The 19984-nt window shown below is 54.0% G+C and overlaps 1 protein-coding gene across 2 annotated transcripts in view; it reads right to left on the bottom strand.

Moving 5' to 3' along the window:
* Positions 1-553: 553 nt before the first annotated feature.
* The window catches only part of STK32C (serine/threonine kinase 32C), a 77920-nt gene continuing 58489 nt past the window's right edge, over positions 554-19984 (bottom strand). Inside the window, exons 3-12 of one of the 2 annotated variants that reach the window (XM_066554510.1) lie at positions 12471-12622; positions 10362-10535; positions 9914-9951; positions 8988-9077; positions 8313-8416; positions 8106-8222; positions 6578-6703; positions 6303-6434; positions 5631-5698; positions 554-4820 (exon numbers count right to left, since the gene is read on the bottom strand). In XM_066554510.1, the coding sequence (XP_066410607.1) occupies positions 4703-4820; positions 5631-5698; positions 6303-6434; positions 6578-6703; positions 8106-8222; positions 8313-8416; positions 8988-9077; positions 9914-9951; positions 10362-10535; positions 12471-12622 (1119 nt within the window). In that variant the 3' untranslated portion in view covers positions 554-4702. Of the gene's footprint in view, positions 4821-5630; positions 5699-6302; positions 6435-6577; positions 6704-8105; positions 8223-8312; positions 8417-8987; positions 9078-9913; positions 9952-10361; positions 10536-12470; positions 12623-19984 lie in introns of those variants that run through there. The other variant, XR_010784002.1, reaches the window with a different exon arrangement.

Here is a 19984-nt window from a genome sequence, read left to right on the forward strand (position 1 = left end):
AGCGGCTGCCCTTGGTCCCTGGGGACACCCAGGAGGGTGCAGAAGGGACGAGTCCAGGCTCAGCCATGGACTGTCTCAGCCTGCACCGCTCCTTTGAAGTGAGCAGCATCTCTGAGAGCTGTGTCTGCGCTGCAACCAGCGAGCAGCACGGTACAAGCAAGATAAATCATTGCTGCACTGAAAAGGCGATCAAAGAGGAAAAGCAGAGATCTCCTGACACTTCCAGGGGTGCTTTTATTGAGGTTAAGATGTGTAATCCAGGGCTCTGTGGGGAAATACCAAACCCCTGTGAGCCGTGGCTGCTGTGCCCTTCGTGCCACAGCGAGGTCGGGTCCTCGGCTGGCACCGAGAGGGGCACACGGAACGCCTGGGGCTGGCTGTTCCCCTTCCAGCGCCTGTTCCTGAGCTGGAGGTCCCACAGCTCCCATCCCACCCAGCTCTGTGCTGGCTGGCAGTGTCCCACCAGCCCTGGTTCCAGCTGCGTTCCTGAACTCCAGCGTTTGGACGCTTCCGTGCCTTCGTGCATCAATACCCTGGAAATGACACCAAATCCTTGGCAATGTTAAAAATACACATTTATTACTCCACGTGTGCAATGGCTTCCGACAGTATCTGCAAAAACACAACCTTGTCATAACTTAAATATTCTGTGATGTGGTAAAATTGTCATGCAAGAAAATTACGGGAATGTATTAACATAAAATACAAAGATATATTTACATATATATGCACTGAAATAGTTTTTAAAAATACCCTCCCAAGGCAGCAGGATTTCAGTCCAGGGTCAAGTCCATATTACTGGTATTTTTGCTATTATTTTATTACTCTTAGACTCTTTTTGGCAAGCTCTGGAGTAATAGAGAATTGGCAACAGAAGAAACATCAGGACCTGACCTGCCATTTGTCTTATGCACAAAATTCCCAAGGAAGGCTGTGGAATTCAATGCAAACACTTAAAAATATGCAACTTTGCAAAACTTTGTAACACAACAGAGACAAGAAAACAATCTCATGGCAAGTGATTAAAGGAGAATAATTTATAGGTGCTGTAGACTTTTCACAGCAGATAATGGCACACACTGTATAAATCTGTCATACAAAAAAATACAGGTATTTAAATATTTATGTACAGAAAATTCCTGTGTTCTGGCTGTAGTGGAGGTGCAGCCCAGAGCTGTCAGTGACACCTTCCAAGCTGGGACATGGGACCAGGGCTCTGTCACAACTTCACTGTGAGGTTTGCTCAGCAGCAGCAGCAGCCAGGGCTCAGCCAGAACAAGGGCACCACCACGGGCACCACCACGGGCACCACAGCCATCCCCAGCCCAGCCTGTGCCAGGGCCAGGGAACACCCACGGGAGTGGCACAGGGAGCAGAGAGGATCAGACCCCAGGACTGCATTGTGGATGGGATGAGCTGGACATGGGACACCCTGGCAGGAGCCACAAAGGTGTGTAGGGCCAACAGGACTGAGCTGGGCTCAGCTGGCACTGGCTCGTTACAGGGACACAGCAATGGGGACACAAGAGGGGCCCAGAGTGGGGCACGGGGGCAGGAGCACTGAAACCCTCCACGGGGGTTCTGACAATAACGCTGAGCTGTTGTCACTGTCGTTCCTATCATTTGTCCCTTTACCAATTGCTCTTTTTGTGCCATTTCTTCTCCAGGGACTGAGTGCAAACAGGTGGCAATGAAACCTTGTCCCCTATGGGCTCTGGTGAGGTTATGCCCAAATATTTCTCTCGACCCAAACCAAGCACTTCAGTGCTGTGTCCACGGTGTCTCTCCCACTCAGCACAGTGACCCCACAGCTCTGTGTCCTGGTGCTGGTCTCAGGGATTCAGGTTCAACAGTGTCCCCAGCACATCGCTGGGGATGCACTGCTGGATTCCAGAGGTGCTGCCCAGGCAGCCAGGACCCACCCAGAGGGTTTCCCCTGGGAAGGAGCCATTCCCTGGCATCCCCCAGAAGCCCTCCTGGTTTGTGCCAGGTGCTGCTGAGCTGTTTTGCACAATGCACTGGAGAAGAGCAGTGCTGCAAGGGGAACAGGTGAGTGACAGAGAGAGGGCTTGGGCTGAGAAGGCTCAGTTTCAGAAGCAGACCAGCTCCTCCCCACACACACCAGCCCCCACCACAGGGCCCACTGTCTCTTGTCCTAAGGAAAGTGATGAAAACATCAACTACACATGTCCTGTAACTGCCAACACCTCTCCTGGCCTGACAGCTTCTGGCTGAAGAGGATGTATCTTCATCACCCATCTGTGGGATGGTTTGGTCAAAAGATCAGCACCACTCCTCGTCACTCCAATAGTCCAAAATTTTGCTGTTATTTACAGGAAGTTTCTAAATAGTGCAACAGAGTCCGCTGTAAAACCCTACCCACACTGCTGGAGTAAATCACCTGTAATTCATAACTCCTGAATAAATACACGGCTTGAGCCTGATCTGCTGTGCCAGGAGAGGGCTGGTGCTCCAGCTGAGAGATGTGGATGGAGACACAGGGTGAGCACAGAGCCCCAGGAGAGGACCAGGCTGCCCGTGTGGAGAGCAGGGGCTGCTCAGCACAGCAAAGGGGCCAGAGCAGCCCCTGCACACAAAGGTGAGCTCTGACAGGTGAGACAAGGTAATTGGGCCTCCCTGGTACCCAGTAAAGAGACAGGAAGTTACTGGGGGCAGAGAGGGCAGGTTCCCCAGCACAGCCTGGGGTCAGAGCCTGGGCAGGTGCCCTCCTGTGGCTGGAGAAGGAGCAGGAGGACACAGTGATTTCAGCACTCTCTCAATGACTGGCCAAGCTCCCGAGCCATCATTAACACAGCTCCTAACGAGGCATGGGGTGTGCAGGACCCATGGCTGACACCAGGGACCCCGGGCCTGACAGCATCTCTGGCTCTGCCCTGAAAATAACCATGCAGATATATAAAATAACTGGACAGAGAGCTGCAGCTGCCCTCCTCCTGCACAGCCCTAAAGACTTCCATGAAAACACATCTCTGCACAAGTGCAGCCACTGATTCCCACATAAAACTGTGGGAGACACACACACCATGCCCTTGCCTGTGGAAGATCATTTTGTACCATTCTGCCTTTCTGGTTTGTTCATGGAAACAAAAACCGCAGCAAAACTGGTCCTGACAGAATCTGATCTGTTAAAAATATCTCCCATCCATTTCTGCACTGGGAATACCCAGCAGGGATGCAAACACTGCAGCCTGCCAGTGTCTGGCACAAACAGCTGCTGGTGGCTGATGGTGACTGTGCTCCCCCCACGCACCTGGGGCAGTTGTGTGGCACCGCAGGGCTCGGGTTCACAGCAACCAAAAACCCCTCTGCAGCAGGTTCAACATCAATACAGTGAACGAGAAAGGCAACACCCACAGCTGGAGCAAGGGAAGATTTCCCGTCTTATTAAGAAGTTAAGACAGGTATTGGCAAATTATATACAGTACTTGTACTTTACACTGAAAATAAAGTAAATCGAAGGGTGAAATACAATATTCCTGTCTTTCATAACCAAGCAGCCTTGCAAGGCCACCCACTCTGCCTCCAACAAAACCTCAGCCTGTGATAAACTGTGTCCTCTGAAGCTGGGCACATGGAGCCAGACCCTCCAACCCATCCCACAGCTCCTCACTGCCTGCAGCAGCCATGTCAAGGAAGAAAACATTTTAAATGCATCTCAAATACACATTGAACCATTACCCAGCCCCTGAAGAATCCATGGAGTGCACACAAAACATTTATTTGCCTTGAGTCAGGAAAGGAACTGACAGGTGACACAGGGACAAGGAGGTGCCTGGGACACCCATGTGCTGCAGGACCCAAGCAGCTGGAGGCTCCCAGGAGCTGGTGCCAGAGCCCCGGGGCTGCTCTGGTTTGCACAGGGATTGCCCATCCCCAGAGCAGCATTTGTGAACAGGGAGTGCCAAAACCAAACTCACACCACCTCTTTGGCCTTCCTCCTTGCTCCTTGTGTCTCCCCGTGGGGCCCAAGGACGTGGCTTCGTTCCCTGTCCTCTCACTGCATTAAAAACGTGTAGATCAGCAACCTGACATTAAAACAGAAAGACTAAATGAGTTGATCTCCTCCCCTGACAAGTTGCATAGGCCGTATCTTCCCCTGACAGGCAGCCATGGTGCGGGGCTGGCCATCCATGGACAGGGAAGTCCTGTGTGAATCTGGCTCCTGGGCAGGCCATCCATGGCTGGGGCAGTCCTGTGGCAATCTGGCTCCTGGGCAGGCCATCCATGGCTGGGGCAGTCCTGTGGCAATCTGGCTCCTGGGCAGGCCATCCATGGCTGGGGCAGTCCTGTGGCAATCTGGCTCCTGGGCAGGCCATCCACGGCCGGGGCAGTCCTGTGTGAATCTGGCGTGCTCCAGCTCTCAGGGGGAGCTGGGCTGGGCAGGCCATCCATGGCCGGGGCAGTCCTGTGTGAATCTGGCTCCTGGGCTGGCCATCCACGGCCGGGGCAGTCCTGTGTGAATCTGGCGTGCTCCAGCTCTCAGGGGGAGCTGGGCTGGGCAGGCCATCCATGGCCGGGGCAGTCCTGTGTGAATCTGGCTCCTGGGCTGGCCATCCATGGCCGGGGCAGTCCTGTGTGAATCTGGCGTGCTCCAGCTCCCAGGGCAGCTGCCGGTGCTGTCCGGTGGGCTCGGGTGCTCGGCGCACCTGAGGGCAGGTGAGGGCGGGCGGCCGGCCCCGGCCTAGCTGCTGCCCGAGGAGCACACGGAGCTGCACATGTGCAGGGGCTCGGCCTCGGCCTCCTCGGTGGTCTCAGAGGCAGACACGGACTCGCTGGGCTGCTCCTGGCTCTTCTTTAGCCTGTGGGAGCGGAGGAACAGGAGTTACAGAGCTGTCCCCACAGCAAACACCCCAGCAGTGGGCAGGGGTCAGGACCCCTGTGCCCACTCCCTGCTCGGGAGGTGCCTACAGCAGAGACATGGAGAATGGAGTCCTCCCAGAGCTCACCAACGGGTCATGACACAGCCCAGCGTACCAGCAAACCACACTGAGCTGCTCTGAAACGCCCCAAAACAGCCTGTAAGGCTTCAGCCCACCCAGACCTTGGCCATGAGCACCCACAGCACAGCCGGGCTCCTGCCAACCCCTCCTCCACAGAGCCTGCCCCACTCTCTGCTTACAGACCCAGCAAGCAGCCCCAACCCTGGGGAAGCTGTGGCTTTAATCCAGCACTTTCACTGCCTGCTGATTCCCACCAGGGACCTCTCCAACCTGAATGATCCTGTGAATCTATTCTACGTGTTAAAGATCTCCACAATCATTGAGTCCAACCTTCCTCGCCTTCATTTCCCAAAACATCATCTGCTAAAAGCAGGATGGGTGAGCAGATGCCATGGGGGAATGGAGGCAGTGTCACACACATATGTCAAATCCCAGAAGTCTGTCTACAGCATATTTTATTTAATGGCAATTAATAATCCTTGATCTTGCCCCCCGTTGTGGATAGAGCCATTTTTCATCCACAGGCAGACCTGAGCTCCTCTGCTGACACCAGTCACCTGGGGCTAGGCTGGCAGCAAGGTGCTCCTGGCTGTCAGGCACTGGCACTGATTCCTGAGGGAAGTCAGAAAAAGGAGTATTTTTCCATAAAAAAACACCCCACACACTCACTTCTCTCTGTTGAAGATGACAAAGTCCTGCTGGATAGCTTCAAGGCATTCCTGGAGATAGTCATTTTCCTATTGAAGAAAAACAAAACATGCATAAGCAGCCCCATTTGCATCTCACTGCTGCCTGCAGCCCCCAGCACTCCCAGCTGTGGGCAGGAGCCCCCACGCTCCTGAACCTCAGCCCAACAGCTGGAGGCAGCAGGGCTGGCTTTCACCAGGGGCTGGTGCCATCCATGGCAGCAGTTTTCTATAAACACAGATCACACCGTTCCTGACATAAACATAACATGTTTCTCCATGTATCCTGTATTTTGGGAGTGCTGTCAGCCCAAAGGGAGCTCAGGCAGCGTGGGGAGACCCCAGCACACAGCCCACGTGTGGGAGTCCCTGCCAAGGCACACAGGGAGCTGCTGCCTCGTGCCCAGCCTGGGGCTGTGCAGGGACAGAGGCTGAACACACCAGACCTCTGCTGCTCATCTCACTTCCCAAAGTACCCACTACTGTGAAAGTCTGATCAAACTCCCATAAGAGGATACGTGGTTGTTGGAATGACTCCATGGACAAATGTTTTCACCAAAACAAACCCATGGCTCCAGCAGTGTGGCAGTAACAGCTGCAACACCCGCCCAGATCCAGCCCTTCCCAGCTGCATGTTACTCCAGGGAGCACATACAGACTGCGAGCTGTCTTTGCTGTTATCCCTTGACTTGTTCTTTGCGAGCCTCTTCTTCTTCTTGTGCAGGGGCCTTGACTCCAGAATCATCTCCTCCAGCTCGAAGGTGGGGTCGCAGTGCAGGCGGCCCTTCTGCCAGGACACAGACAGACTCAGGTGAGGCGCAGCAGAGACCCAGCAACCCCTCCCTGCTCAGCAAAGCCCTGCTCTCTCTCACAGCGGCTCCTGCAGCGTGAGGAACAGCCCCAGCTCGGACAGGACAGGTCCCTACTCACGTTGGGGACGAAGGCCGGCTCCACGCGCTTCTCGCTCACGTCGCTCCACACCACGCCCGAGAGCTGAGCCGAGGCCTGGATGTGCGCCAGGCAGGAGAAGCGATGCTCAGGATTCACTGTCAGCAGCTGGGGAGGGAAAAGCCTAGCTGACACAGCACTGGAGAGAGCAGCATCCCTGCCAGAGGAGGCAGGCAAGGCAGCCAGCAGCAGCCCGCCCGGGCCAGCTGCAGGGCTCAGCCATGCCAAGGAGCCTTTCTGCTGGGGGAAATAGAGAACTTACTGCAGGAAAAACACCTAAGAAAACGTTCTGCGGGCACCCCAGCGCTCGGGGGGGACATGGGGGTCCCCTCCCGGCTGAGGGGGCTGCTGGCACATGCCTGGTGAGAGGCTGGATTCCCTGGCAGCCCGACTGCCCAGCAGATGGCAATGCAAACCCACCGAATGTGCCGCCACAGCCTCTGCCAGCAACTCCTCATTAAACTGAATCTAATTATGCAAATTGCCCACCCAACATTAACTCATATCAGAGGCACTTATTTGCTGCCGGCACCGGCTGCACCTTTCCTACAGCAAACTCACCAGCTACTTTTCAGAGTTCTCAGGGAAGCCAGAGCTAAACCAGCTGCCCCAACACATCCCAGCTTTCTGCAGCAGCAGCACGAGGAAAGCAGCAGAGCATTCCACAGAGCTGGAACCCCCAGCAGCTCTCACAACCCCGTCAGACCCTTCAGCCCCAAAAACAAGCGAGAGGGAGCAGCCAGTGCTGCAGTGCAGCTCCACCTCAGCTGCCATCCCAGCCCAAGGTGCTGTCTTTACAGGTGACACTGACCGTGGAGAGGATGGGATGTTGGAAGGCACAATTCTAGCCCAGCTGGGAATCTGACTGTCACACCAAAACCAGCCTTTTTGCTCCCCTTGCTATCAAACATCATGCATCTTTTAACAGGGATAATAAACACACAACACACATAATTAATCATAGGGTCCCAGACTGGATTGGGCTGGAAGCTCACCCAGTGCCACCCCTGCCATGGCAGGGACACCTTCCCCTGTCCCAGGTGCTCCCAGCCCCAGTGTCCAGCCTGGCCTTGGGCACTGCCAGGGATCCAGGGGCAGCCCCAGCTGCTCTGGGAATTCCATCCCAGCCCCTCCCACCCTGCCAGGGAACAATTCCCAGTTCCCAATCTCCCATCCAGCCCTGCCCTCTGGCAGTGGGAGCCATTCCCTGTGTCCTGTCCCTCCATCCCTTGTCCCCAGTTCCTCTCCAGCTTCTCCTGGAGCCCCTTTAGGCACTCCCACAAGGTCTCCCTGGAGCTTCTCTTCTCAAGGCTTAACATCCCTATCTCTCCCAGCCTGTCTTTCATATATTATTATTATTATCACTTAATTATTATTCATTGTTTATTAATATGCTGATAATTTTCCAGCTAGTCCTGCCTGCACAGCAGCTGCCATCCAACCCAAAGCCACCCCAGAAGGACAATTCATCCAACAATTCATCCAGCTGCACCCCAGAAGGGCCCCTCACCTTGCGCAGCAGCGCGACCATTTCCTTGGACCAGGCTGAGGAGTACTGGACGCTGACGGTGCTGAAGAGCTGCACCAGGGACTCCACGGGGTTGTTGGAGTGGATGTCGTACGGCCTCTGGGGACAAGAGCACAAGGGTGAGGCATGCCCTGTCCCTCTGGGCCAGCCAGAGCACGCGTCCGAGGGCCGGGACGGCCGGAGCCCTACCCAGCCCCGCAGCAGCTCGTAGGCCATGATGCCCAGGGACCACCAGTCCACCTCGAAGGAATAGCCCGTCCCGCCGCTCAGGAAGGAGTGGAAAATCTCCGGGGCTGAGCAGAAAGGCAGAACACACAACAGGTTATTTGTTGTTCTCACTCCAGTACTTCATGTAAGTCAGCGCACAACACTTGCGGTGATTTTCCTGCACAGCTGCCCCAGGGGAGGCTGTGTGAGGCAGGAGAACAGCAGCAGCAGCAGCTGTGTGCCTGCCCTCACTGGAAACTGGGATGTCAGCCACCTGCAGGGACAGCCCTCCCAGCACAGGACAGCACAACCATGGGGCCCCAGGAGACACCAAGTGCAAGGCCGGAGCCAGAGAGGGATGGGGAGTGCAGGAGGAGGAGGCTGGATGGGATGAGGAGGGCAGGACAGGATGGAGGGGACTTCACAGGGTGTAATGCAGAGGGCAGGCCAGGACAGGACAGGACAGGATGGGATGGAGTGACATGCCAGCCCCAATGCCTTCTCACTGGGAGTTCCCCTTCTCAAACAAGCAGGCTCTGCTGAGCCACTTGGGCACGAGCACCAATGTCCCAAATTAACTGGAGGGCCCTGGCTGGGGCAGCGTGTGCTGAGCACGCAGAACATGACACAGGCACAGGGGCAGCAATTGTCTCTTACCCATGTATGGCTTTGTCCCAGCCAATGCTGTCGCTCTTTCCCCGTCCCTAATGATGGTTGCAATATTAAAATCTGTTAAATGGGCATGACCTTAAATAAAGACACATTTTAAGAAGGAATTAATGGCAGTGCAGTGGCAATGCAGAGTCAGAACACATTTGTTTCATAAGCGTCTGCCCTCAGACAGGGTAGCACAGACATGGGCAGGTCAGGGGCAGATCCCACAGCATGGCCATGGGAGATCCCAAAGGTTTCCCAGGATTTGGGCTGGCCAGGTGATTAAAGGGTAAGGAGCTTTGGGTTTTGATTTTGAATCATCTACCCAGGGAGGTGGTGGAGTTACCATCCCTTGATGTGTTTAAAAAAAGACTGGATGTGGCACTTGGTGCCATGATCTAGTTGAGGTGTTAGAACATGGGTTGGACTCGATGATCTTAAAGGTCTCTTCCAACCTAGAAATTCTGTGATTCTGTGATTCTGTGAATCACACTTGGAGCAGCTTCAGCACTGGACAAATTGCTCGGGCCAGAAGCTACAGGAGTGAAAAGGACATCAGGGAAACACCATCATAGAACCACAGAATGCTTGGGTTGGAAGGGACTTAAAGGTCATCTCATTCCAAGCTCCTGCCATGGAGCTTCCACTAGGCATGGGTGCTCCAAGACACTGAAGCCATTGAATTACAGTGACTCCAAATTCCCAGGGCTGAAGTTGGGCTGAGCACAGCACACTGGACAGGCCAGTTGGGTGACCCTCCCTGCATTAAAAAGCACAGGGATGTTCAGGCAAACATGATCCAGTAAAAGCAGAGCAGCTTTTCCCACACTTTCCCCAGTGTGGGAAAAGATATCCAGTACCCAGGACTGTAAGGAATCTGTCCCTGGAATGAATGAGGGAGCAAGCAAAGAGAAGCAGAGTGATCCTACCTTGTTCATCGAGGAGGATGTTGTCTGGTTTTACATCTCTGGGAAAAGAAGGAAGATTACAGCAGATGGAATCTCAGTCAGACCAGGGATGAGACTCAATGACAAAAATCCTGCAATTGTTTATCTATCAAAAATTAGGAACAAATTAAACAAAAATATTCTAACACGAGGCAAGCCCCTTTATGACAGACTAGAAATATGCTTTTCCTGGGCAACTTGGTGAAAAACTGGAAGGATTAGATTTGCTCAGGAAGGAAAGGTAATTCCCAAGGAAAAAGGAATAACAATACTGGGGATATTTGTGTGAAGCCCTGGATGGCCTAAACACCTGCCCTGAAATGTTCAGCCCCCAGTGAAGCATCAGACTCCCTCTGGGTGGTGGGGGCAGGAGCAGCACCATGAGCCACCCCAGGCCAGCAGGGCAGGTGCAGCAGGGCTGTGGAGTTACCTGTGGATGATGTGCTGGCTCCGCAGGTAGTCGAGGGCCAGAGCCATCTCACAGATGTAGAGTTTGACTGTCTCCTCAGTGAACTGCACGTTCTGCTGCAGGTGGTAGCGCAGGTCACCTCCCAGGAGCAGGTCCACCACCATGAACATGTCCTCCTCGTCCTGGAAGGAATACCTGCAGGACAGGGGAGTGGCTGAGCCTCCCGGGGCTCACAAACCCAGCCAGGCTTTTCCCCTCTCCTCATCACACAGCTCCAAGGCGAACGGCACGTGGCCCCACCATGGGCACAGAATCCCAGAATCGTTTGTGCTGTAAAAGCTCCCTCACACCTTCGAGTCCAACCATTCCCAGCACTGCCAAGGTCAGCAATGACCATGTCCCCAGCTGCCACAACCACATGGCTTTTAAAACCCTCAAGGGATAGGGACTCCACCACTGCCCCAGGCAGCTGTGCCAGAGCTGGGCAGCCTTTTTGGATAGAAAATTTTCCCTAATACCCACCCTGAGCTGCCCTGGCCCAGCCTGAGGCCGTTCCCTCTGCTCCTGTCCCTGTGCCCTGGAGCAGAGCCCGACCCCCCCGGCTGTGCCCTCCTGGCAGGAGCTGTGCAGAGCCACAAGGGCCCCTGAGCCTCCTTTGCTCCAGGCTGAGCCCCTGCCCAGCTCCCTCAGCCTCTCCTGGGGCTCCAGACCCTTCCCAGCTCCGTTCCCTGCCCTGGACCTGCTCCAGCCCCTCAAGGTCCTTGCAGTGTTGGGCCCAAAATTGAAGATGCAGCTTTGCTGCTTGCACCTTCACAATCAAGCACATCCAGCTCAAGATGCTCACTTTTTTTTTTCAAATCAATTCCTACACTAAGCAATGTTTCCCTGAAAGAGATGAGTATCCCAGGTAATGTTCCCCTGCTCACCCTGTCACTGTCCCTGAGCAGCTGTGCCATGTCAGCCCACCAGCACAGAGCTCAGGCTCTGCCAGCCAGACACTTCAGGGAAACTTCACATTTTCAACTGCAAACAATCTCATAAAACCTACTTAAAATATCTCAGCCTATCTGGAAGATGAATTGGAAAAGTCAACTGCTAATTTAACCAGATAAACCAGGAAAAGAGGTTTATATTTACTGTGGAGTAAACCGCCTCTCTAAATCTGCTGTGGGTCCCACGGGAGACTGACAGCAGTGGGGATACACCAAAACAACGCTCATTGTTATATTTGGTGACTGCACTTCCAAGGAAAGAGTATGTGGGATTGTATAATACTTATGAATCATTCACTTCTGCTCCCATCTTAAATGTAGGTTTATTCTAAAACTATGAGACGAAAGGGTTTGCCACGAGAGCAAGTTCTCTCCAGAATTTCATTGCTTGTCGGAAAAACATTTGCAATTGCTAAGAAATCGAAAAATATCAATATTAACTCAATTGGCTATTCTGGAGCAATGGGTCAACAAAACAAATGTGACACATCACCCACTTCCATCACTTTGGGTATAAAACTTCCTCAATTTTTAAAAGTCTCCCCCTCCCTACCAGCCTGGCTCACATCCAGCACTGCTGGAGGGGAGGGGACCCTTCACTGGGCAGGAAGGCTGAGAAAGAACAGATCACTGGAGCCCAAGGCCTCTGCCTAGGGCTCACCCCAAACTAACCAACGACACTGGGATATAATGCTCTACTTTCTAAAACTGTAAATCAGTTTTTCCTGCAAAATTTGATAATGATGTGTCTGATCTCCAAAGGAATGTGTTTTATTTGGCCAGTGAGTGTGATGCAAAGCATGCCAAGGGATGCTGGTGGGCTGAAGGGTCAATGTGGTTGTAGGGCAGATGAGACACACTGCAGCCTTTGGCACTGCCTAGATAGGATACATTTCCCAGGCATTGCCAACTCAAGCTATTTGTTAGATTTCAACCTGATTTTAAGAGTGTTTTTTAAAATTAGATGTTGCTCAGTAATGAGGATATTTCTGCCAGTACACACAGAGTGAAGTCAGTATTGAGCAACTTGAAATGCCGGTATTTGTAGTGATCTGCTGCTGAAAAAGTTATGAGAGCCCCTGGGATTATGGGGTGTGTGGCTCTGCAAGCCCTGGAGGCTGGGGAGGAAGCTGCTCACCAGAGATTGACCAGGAACACGTGCTCGATCTCCTGCAGGATCTCCAGCTCTCGGAACACGTTGCGCACCTCATCCCTCTCGATGCACTGCTGCTTGTTCATGTACTTCATGGCGTACATCTTCTCTGTGTCCCTCTTCTGCACGATGCACACCTGGGCCAGGAGGAGAAAACAGTCAGGACCGTGTTCCACATCCTCATCTGCTGCTTTGGGAGCTGAGAGCACCCTGCTCAGCATCTCACCCCTCAAACATCCCTGATCCCTAGGCTGACACTTCGACCTACGGACAGCAGCATCCCCGGCTCTGCTCCAGCGCTGCCCATCGGACACTGCAGCTGCCTCCAGGGCATGATGGCCAGCTCCAGAGAGCTTTCCAAAGGGACAGTGCTTCCAACAACTCTGTGGGAGCTGTGAGACACCTTTGGGCTCGCTCTGCCTGGATGGAAAGCGGTGTCAGGCAGCCACAGGGTTCCGTGCCAGCCTCACCACCCCGCTGCTCACAGCGCTGCTCCGCAGGGCAGCTCTCACCTGCCTGCACATCACTGGGCTCCCAAAGGGGAAAATAATCCCTTCAGGCAGCAGAAAGTGACCAAAATGCAAACTGGTTACAACAACAAAGACCTGGCCCAGAGGGGCACCCCGGGCCTGTCTGCGGAGCCCCGCTCTGCCACGGGCATGGAGCCCCCAGGCTGGCACGGAGCCCCCAGGCCTGTCCTCAGAGCCCCCGGGCTGGCACAGAGCCCCCAGGCCTGTCCCCGGAGCCCCTGGGCTGGCACAGAGCCCCCAGGCCTGTCCCCAGAGCCCCTGGGCTGGCACAGAGCCCCCAGGCCTGTCCCCAGAGCCCCTGGGCTGGCACAGAGCCCCCAGGCCTGTCCCCGGAGCCCCTGGGCTGGCACAGAGCCCCCAGGCCTGTCCCCAGAGCCCCTGGGCTGGCACAGAGCCCCCAGGCCTGTCCTCGGAGCCCCCAGGCTGGCACGGAGCCCCCAGGCCTGTCCTCAGAGCCCCCGGGCTGGCACAGAGCCCCCAGGCCTGTCCTCGGAGCCCCCAGGCTGACACAGAGCCCCCAGGCCTGTCCCCAGAGACCCTGGGCTGGCACAGAGCCCCCAGGCCTGTCCTCAGAGCCCCCGGGCTGACACAGAGCCCCCAGGCCTGTCCTCAGGGCCCCTGGGCTGGCACGGAGCCCCCAGGCCTGTCCCCAGAGCCCCTGGGCTGGCACAGAACTCCCGGGCCTGTCCTCAGAGCCCCCGGGCTGACACAGAGCCCCCAGGGCTGGCCCTGCCTCCCCCCTCAGCTCCGCTAATGACACCTTCATTACCAAGGTGACTGCTTTCCCAAGAGCTAATTAGCTATCACGGTAACTCTTTTAAAATTACTAATGGCATGTCTACATCTGCTATAATTATGCCTGCCCTCTGTTAATTATCAGCCCTGGCGGTAATTAGGATGAGCTGGATACGCTCCCCGGGCAGCTCGGCCGGGGTGGCTGCAGGCAGGGAGTGGGTCCCGCTCACAGCGAGTGGAACAAGGAAAGGGAATTTCTGTGGGTGGCAGGGAACTGGGACAGGGTGGGAGCCGCGAACACTCGGCGCCTCTACACGCTGCCACTAATAACCATGTGCAAGTGCTAATGGTGCTCGGTATAATATCATCAAGGACACGCTGCCGCGAGGAGGTGACAAAATAATGGGTGGTTATCGTTAGCCTGATATACCCCCTAATTAGTGATGCACAGGAATTACCGCGATTATTTCCCGCCGTCGTTACAACTGCGGTGAGAGCTGAAAATCAGCTGTTGCCATAACTCTCTGCACACCTCAGAGCTCACGATAAGGACACTTCGTGGGCAGAGTAACCTGAGCTGTTTCCCTGCATCTGGACCCCTCCGGTGCCCATGGGCGAGCAGAGCCCTTCAACTCCAGCTGCCAGGGACTGTTCCAGGTACAAAACATAAGGGAAAACCTTCTTCATGCAAACTTAATAATAATAATAAATGACCTGCCACAATGCACACCACCAGCAGGATCCAGCCCCTGCCTAGAGCAGGCTGAATGGTTGGTTATACATTCAATAAACCAGGCAAAAATATATTTTATAAATTCTTTGAGCAGCAAAGCCCTAACAATTTTCCTTTAAAACATGGTCATTGCTGTAGAACTGCTCTGAAAACAATCCAATCCTCTGGGTAACAGCCATCAAGGCACTGAGCAACATTCTCTCCTGATGTCAGCTTATTCCACATTATTGCTGGAAGATCATTAATTTCTAGGTCCTTTATTTTTTAAGTTGTGACTTGCTGTACCTTAATGAGTATTACATGCTATTCTGGTGTCATTTGTCTCTTGTTTCTCCACAGTGAAAATGGGAGCCCGGCATAATAAATGAGAAAATGATGAAAACTTCATGTACTCTGTAATTATGATAAACAGTTTTCTGCAATGGAACAGCATCACCTCCACTCAGAGCAGCACCAGTTCCGGGCACTCTGGGAATGTTTGTTCTCTGATTTCTGCGGGAAAAGTGGATGGCAGTGGAGAGGCTGCCCTGCAGCTGAGTCCATGGCATGAGCGGGGGCTGCCCTGTGCCTGTGGGGCTGCCTGAGGGCACAATGAGCCCCAGGACCCATGGGCAGCTGGGCAGGGCACAATGAGCCCCATGGGCAGCTGGGCAGGGCACAGTGAGCCCTACAGCCCATGGACAGATGGGCAGGGCACAATGAGCCCCATGGGGTGCATGGGCAGCTGGGCAGGGCAGAATGAGCCCCATGGACAGCTGGGCAGGGCACAGTGAGCCCCATGGTCAGCTGGGCAGGGCAGAATGAGCCCCATGGACAGCTGGGCAGGGCACAGTGAGCCCCATGGTCAGCTGGGCAGGGCACAATGAGCCCCATGGGCAGCTGGGCAGGGCACAGTGAGCCCCATGGGCAGCTGGGCAGGGCACAATGAGCCCCATGGGCAGCTGGGCAGGGCACAGTGAGCCCTACAGCCCATGGAGAGCTGGGCAGGGCACAATGAGCCCCATGGAGAGCTGGGCAGGGCAGAATGAGCCCTATGGCCCATGGAGAGCTGGGCAGAGCACAGTGAGCCCCATAGAGAGCTGGGCAGGGGTGCTGTGTCCACAGCACAGCCACCAGCAGGTACTGATCACATCACACTGCTCTTGGTCAGGGTCTAACTTGGGTCAAACCAACACCAGGACCAGTGCTGGCGCTGCCTGGCTGGGCTCAGCCACTCTGTGCCCCTGCTTACAGAAATGCATCGATATGTTTGTGTCCCCCAAAATGGCAGTGACACAAAATCTATCTTTTTTCTTTTTGTGCTTCTCTGTTCATGCGTCAGTTCCCGGGGAAGGAATAAACATCTATTTGGTCACAAGTCAAGAGTGCATTTTTTAAATTAATCCATTTTCAGGCAAGTCTACAATGCAGAGCAAGGCAAGAAGCAGAAACGACTGTCCTCGTTCTGCACATTGCAGCCACACAAAGGGAGTGTTTGGTGGTTAAATACAGCCATTAGGAGAACGAGTGGAACGGAGCCAGCCCTGCGAGGCAGAAGGCAGGCAGCAGCTGGGAGTGGATTGCTCAAGACACGGCACATAAAAGCTTTCAGAGAGCCCCAGACAGCCAGGCACGTGTGCAGCTGCCCATCCTGCAGGGATGGCTGGAGCCCCCACCCACGACTCCAGCCAGGACAGGGGCAGGTGACACCTCCCGGGCCAGATAGTGACAACACCTGAACTGTCACAGTGACAACACCTGAACTGTCACAGTGACAATACCTGAACTGTCACAGAGACAACACCTGAACTGTCACAGTGACAATACCTGTGCTGCCACAGTGACAATACCTGAACTGTCACAGAGACAACACCTGAACTGTCACAGTGACAATACCTGTGCTGCCACAGTGACAATACCTGAACTGTCACAGTGACAATACCTGTGCTATCCCAGTGACAACACCTGAACTGTCACAGAGACAACACCTGAACTATCACAGTGACAACACCTGAACTGTCACAGTGACCATACCTGTGCTGTCACAGTGACAATACCTGTACTGTCACAGTGACAACACCTGAACCGTCACAGTGACAACACCTGTGTGTCACCCCAGCTGGCAGCTCAGCTGAATCCCTACCCTTCCCAGCCTGGCACGCTGCCTCCAGCAAGCTCTGCCTTTTCTCCTTTAGAAATCCAATAACTTTTTGCCCTGCTGATTCTGAAGGAATTCATCAGGCTGAAATCCCCACTCATATGAGAGGTCACCTAATCATCTGACAGCATGTCCTGACTTAGCCTTGCTATCCAGGGACAGCAGAGTGCTCCTGGACTCAAACAAAGCCATTCTGGGCAGGATGCATGCAGCGGGTAAACAGTGGGGATGGCTCTACCTCGGCTGCACCAAGACCTTGTTTCCTCCTGCAGACGCAGAGGTCACCCAAAGTGAAGGCACTTGTGGCCCCTGAGGGACGTCACCGTCACGGCTGGTGACAAACCCACAGCTGACTCAGGGATCTGTCTTTGGGTCTGAACTGGGAGCACTGGGTTTCCTTCTTGAATTTCTGCTCCTTTGGCTTCTGCCTCTGTAAGACGAGAGTGATGCCCTGTAATCCTCCCACACACAGACACTGTTGACTGCAGCTGAGCCACGGGGACATTTCAGCATACAACCTGGATTTCACTCTTTTTGTTTTCAGAGCAGAGGCAAGGCTTAGAGTCAGCCAACACTACACACCTACACCAAACACCTTAATCCCACCCAGTTCTGAACCATGGCCATTGCTCTAGTTTATAAAAATGCTTCTTTGCAGCGGTTGCACCTTGCCCACATATATTGATTTCTCCTCCAGCTTCTGCTGGGTGTTTATCCCTCCCTGTTTTCCCCAGGATCTACAGAACTGCCATTTAGCGGAAAGGCTGGAAATTGAAATGAGGAGCATTAACACGAAATTGCCCATGGCACCCAGAAGCATCAGCAGGCTCTGGGACTGCGTGGGGAGAGAAGCCTGTGCTGTGGGGGCAGCACGGCAGCAGCCTTGGGGGCTGGGGACACGGGAGATTTGCAGCCTCTGGAAGAACTAAGTCTTTCATCCTGAAGGACCAGAAGCAGTGAGAAGGCACTTAGCATGATGTAGAAACAGCTCAAGCTTTTTTGACAACTGATTTCATTTTGAGCACTAAATTTTACTTTGGAGACAGACTGCAAGGGCGAGGATAGGCTGGACAATTGTGTTCACTGGTTTCCTGAGCTTGTTGAGCAAAGAGTAAAGCAGGTGAGAAGGGCTTTATTACACCTGTGCACTGCTGAAAGGATAACCTCAATACTGACTTTGAACAAGTTCATCTCCTTCAGCCAAGCTCTCCTTGAATGGCTCAGCTCTTACACCAAGACACCGTTCACTTTTCCCAGGGTTTTCATCCTTTAGAAAGTGGCTGGAGAGAGATCCCTGTCACCCAGCCTCCCCAGGTCCCCTCTGCTTTGCTCTTGTACCAAGAACTGCAGGCAGAATCTTGCCATTTATTAAAAAAAAAAAAAAAATAAACTCTCAGCTGTTATCAGGAAAGCTGCAAACAGGGATCACTGTTCTGGGCATGGCCACAGCTGCACAGGACACAGAACTACTTCCCCTGGCATTCAAATGCATCTTTGTATCCATATTGTACTATGATGGTGCTGTTGGCAATTAAAATACAACCCTTCCCTGGTAATTGGCATCTGTGTAACACTGGTAATCAAAAACTTCATAACAATTTGTTCTACAATCCTCACAAATATCAAGGATAAAATCAGCTAATCAATTTTTTTTTTTTTAGGCATAGCCAAGAGAACAAAGCCTGCAGCTGCCTCCCAGGTGTATGTGCAGTGATACAATTCAGTGTCAGGGATTCTGGGTGAATCCTGTGGAGCCACAGGAACAGCTGGATGGAGCTGCTGGAAGCATCTCCCACAGGCACCAGCAGGCCCAGAAGGGGCAGGCAGCCCCTCAAGGATGCTGCTGGTCCCTCACAGGAGCTCCCCCTCCACAATGCTGACCCAGAGCTTGGCGCCATGAGCGCCAAGAGAGATGCAAACACTGCAGGCTGCCAGCAGCTGCAGCCCCTCTCCATCCCCTCAGGGCTGGGGCTGGGAGGGAGCTCAGCAGATCCTTTCCCACCTGCCCTTAGCGGTGAAGGGGCCAGGTAACACCCAGAGGGACTGTGGCACCAAGTCCTGGCCAGGGCTGCAGCTGCACACAACCTGCCCGTGACAGGGACGCTCGCCCCACGCACGGCGGGATCACGGACCACAGGAAACTGTCTGACCCTGGATAAAAGCTTACTCTGAATCAACCCAAACCCTTCACTGCCTGGCTGCAAAGCTTATTGAAGCAGCACTCTGTCCTGGAGCAGCTCTGACAGCAGTGTCTCTGGCAGGGTGCTCTCAGCCATTGTCTCCAGCACACAAAGACCCGTTTGCAGGAGCAGGACATCCCCTGCCATTCCCACCTCCCCATGTGCCAGTGACCCAGCCCAGGGGACACCAACATGAGAGGGCTGCTGGCTGTGACAACAGCCCCCCTCAGTCCTTCCATCCAGCTCACAGAAGCACAGAGTCACAGAATGGTTTGGGAGGGAAGGGACCCAAATCCCCCCCAGTGCCAGCCCTGCCATGGCAGGGACACCTCCCACTGTCCCAGGTGCTCCCAGCCCCAGTGTCCAGCCTGGCCTTGGGCACTGCCAGGGATGCAGGGGCAGCCCCAGCTGCTCTGGGCACCTGTGCCAGGGCTGCCCACCCTGCCAGGGAACAATTCCTAATTCCCAATATCCCATCTGTACCTCTAAAGTTGCAGTGGTAACCAAACAAGTGGGACCCATGCTCTAAGTACAAGGTTATCAGCTCGACAAATCTGCCCTCATATCTTTAAGTGCTGATTTTGTTTCCATTTCCAGACACCTTGCCACGTTTCACTCCTTAAGATATTTCTCATGGAGCCTTACAACTTTAGTTTTTCCCCGCTGAAAAGCTGTGCTTTTCCACAAGATTGATGGACTCGTTTGTCAGAACACCATAAATCATTAAAATCTCTTTTATGCAGCACTGCTGTTTGCTGCAGCCAAGTTGTAACAGCAGCTGATGAAACTTTTATTCACAGCAAGCCTGTTGGTGTTTCCAGGTCGTGTCAACACTTCCATAAAAAATCTCTTTCTCAGTTGCTTATGCTAGAGCCAAAAAAGTCTTCTGACCCAAAATAACACCTGCTGTTCCCAGCAGCACTTCAGTGTGCTGTGTATCAGAGGATCACAGAATCCCAGGCTGGTCTGGGTTGGAAGGGACTTTAAAGATCATCCAGTCCCAGCCCCCTGCCATGGCAGGGACACCTCCCACTGTCCCAGGTGCTCCAGCCCCAGTGTCCAGCCTGGCCTCGGGCACTGCCAGGGATGCAGGGGCAGCCCCAGCTGCTCTGGGCAATCTCAGTGGCTTCAATCTGGAGTCCTAAGGATGTGTTCCTGTGCTTCTGTGCAGGTCCACAGCCCTC

This window comes from Molothrus aeneus, chromosome 8 (genome assembly GCF_037042795.1).
Source record: "Molothrus aeneus isolate 106 chromosome 8, BPBGC_Maene_1.0, whole genome shotgun sequence".
NCBI classification, from domain to species: domain Eukaryota; kingdom Metazoa; phylum Chordata; class Aves; order Passeriformes; family Icteridae; genus Molothrus; species Molothrus aeneus.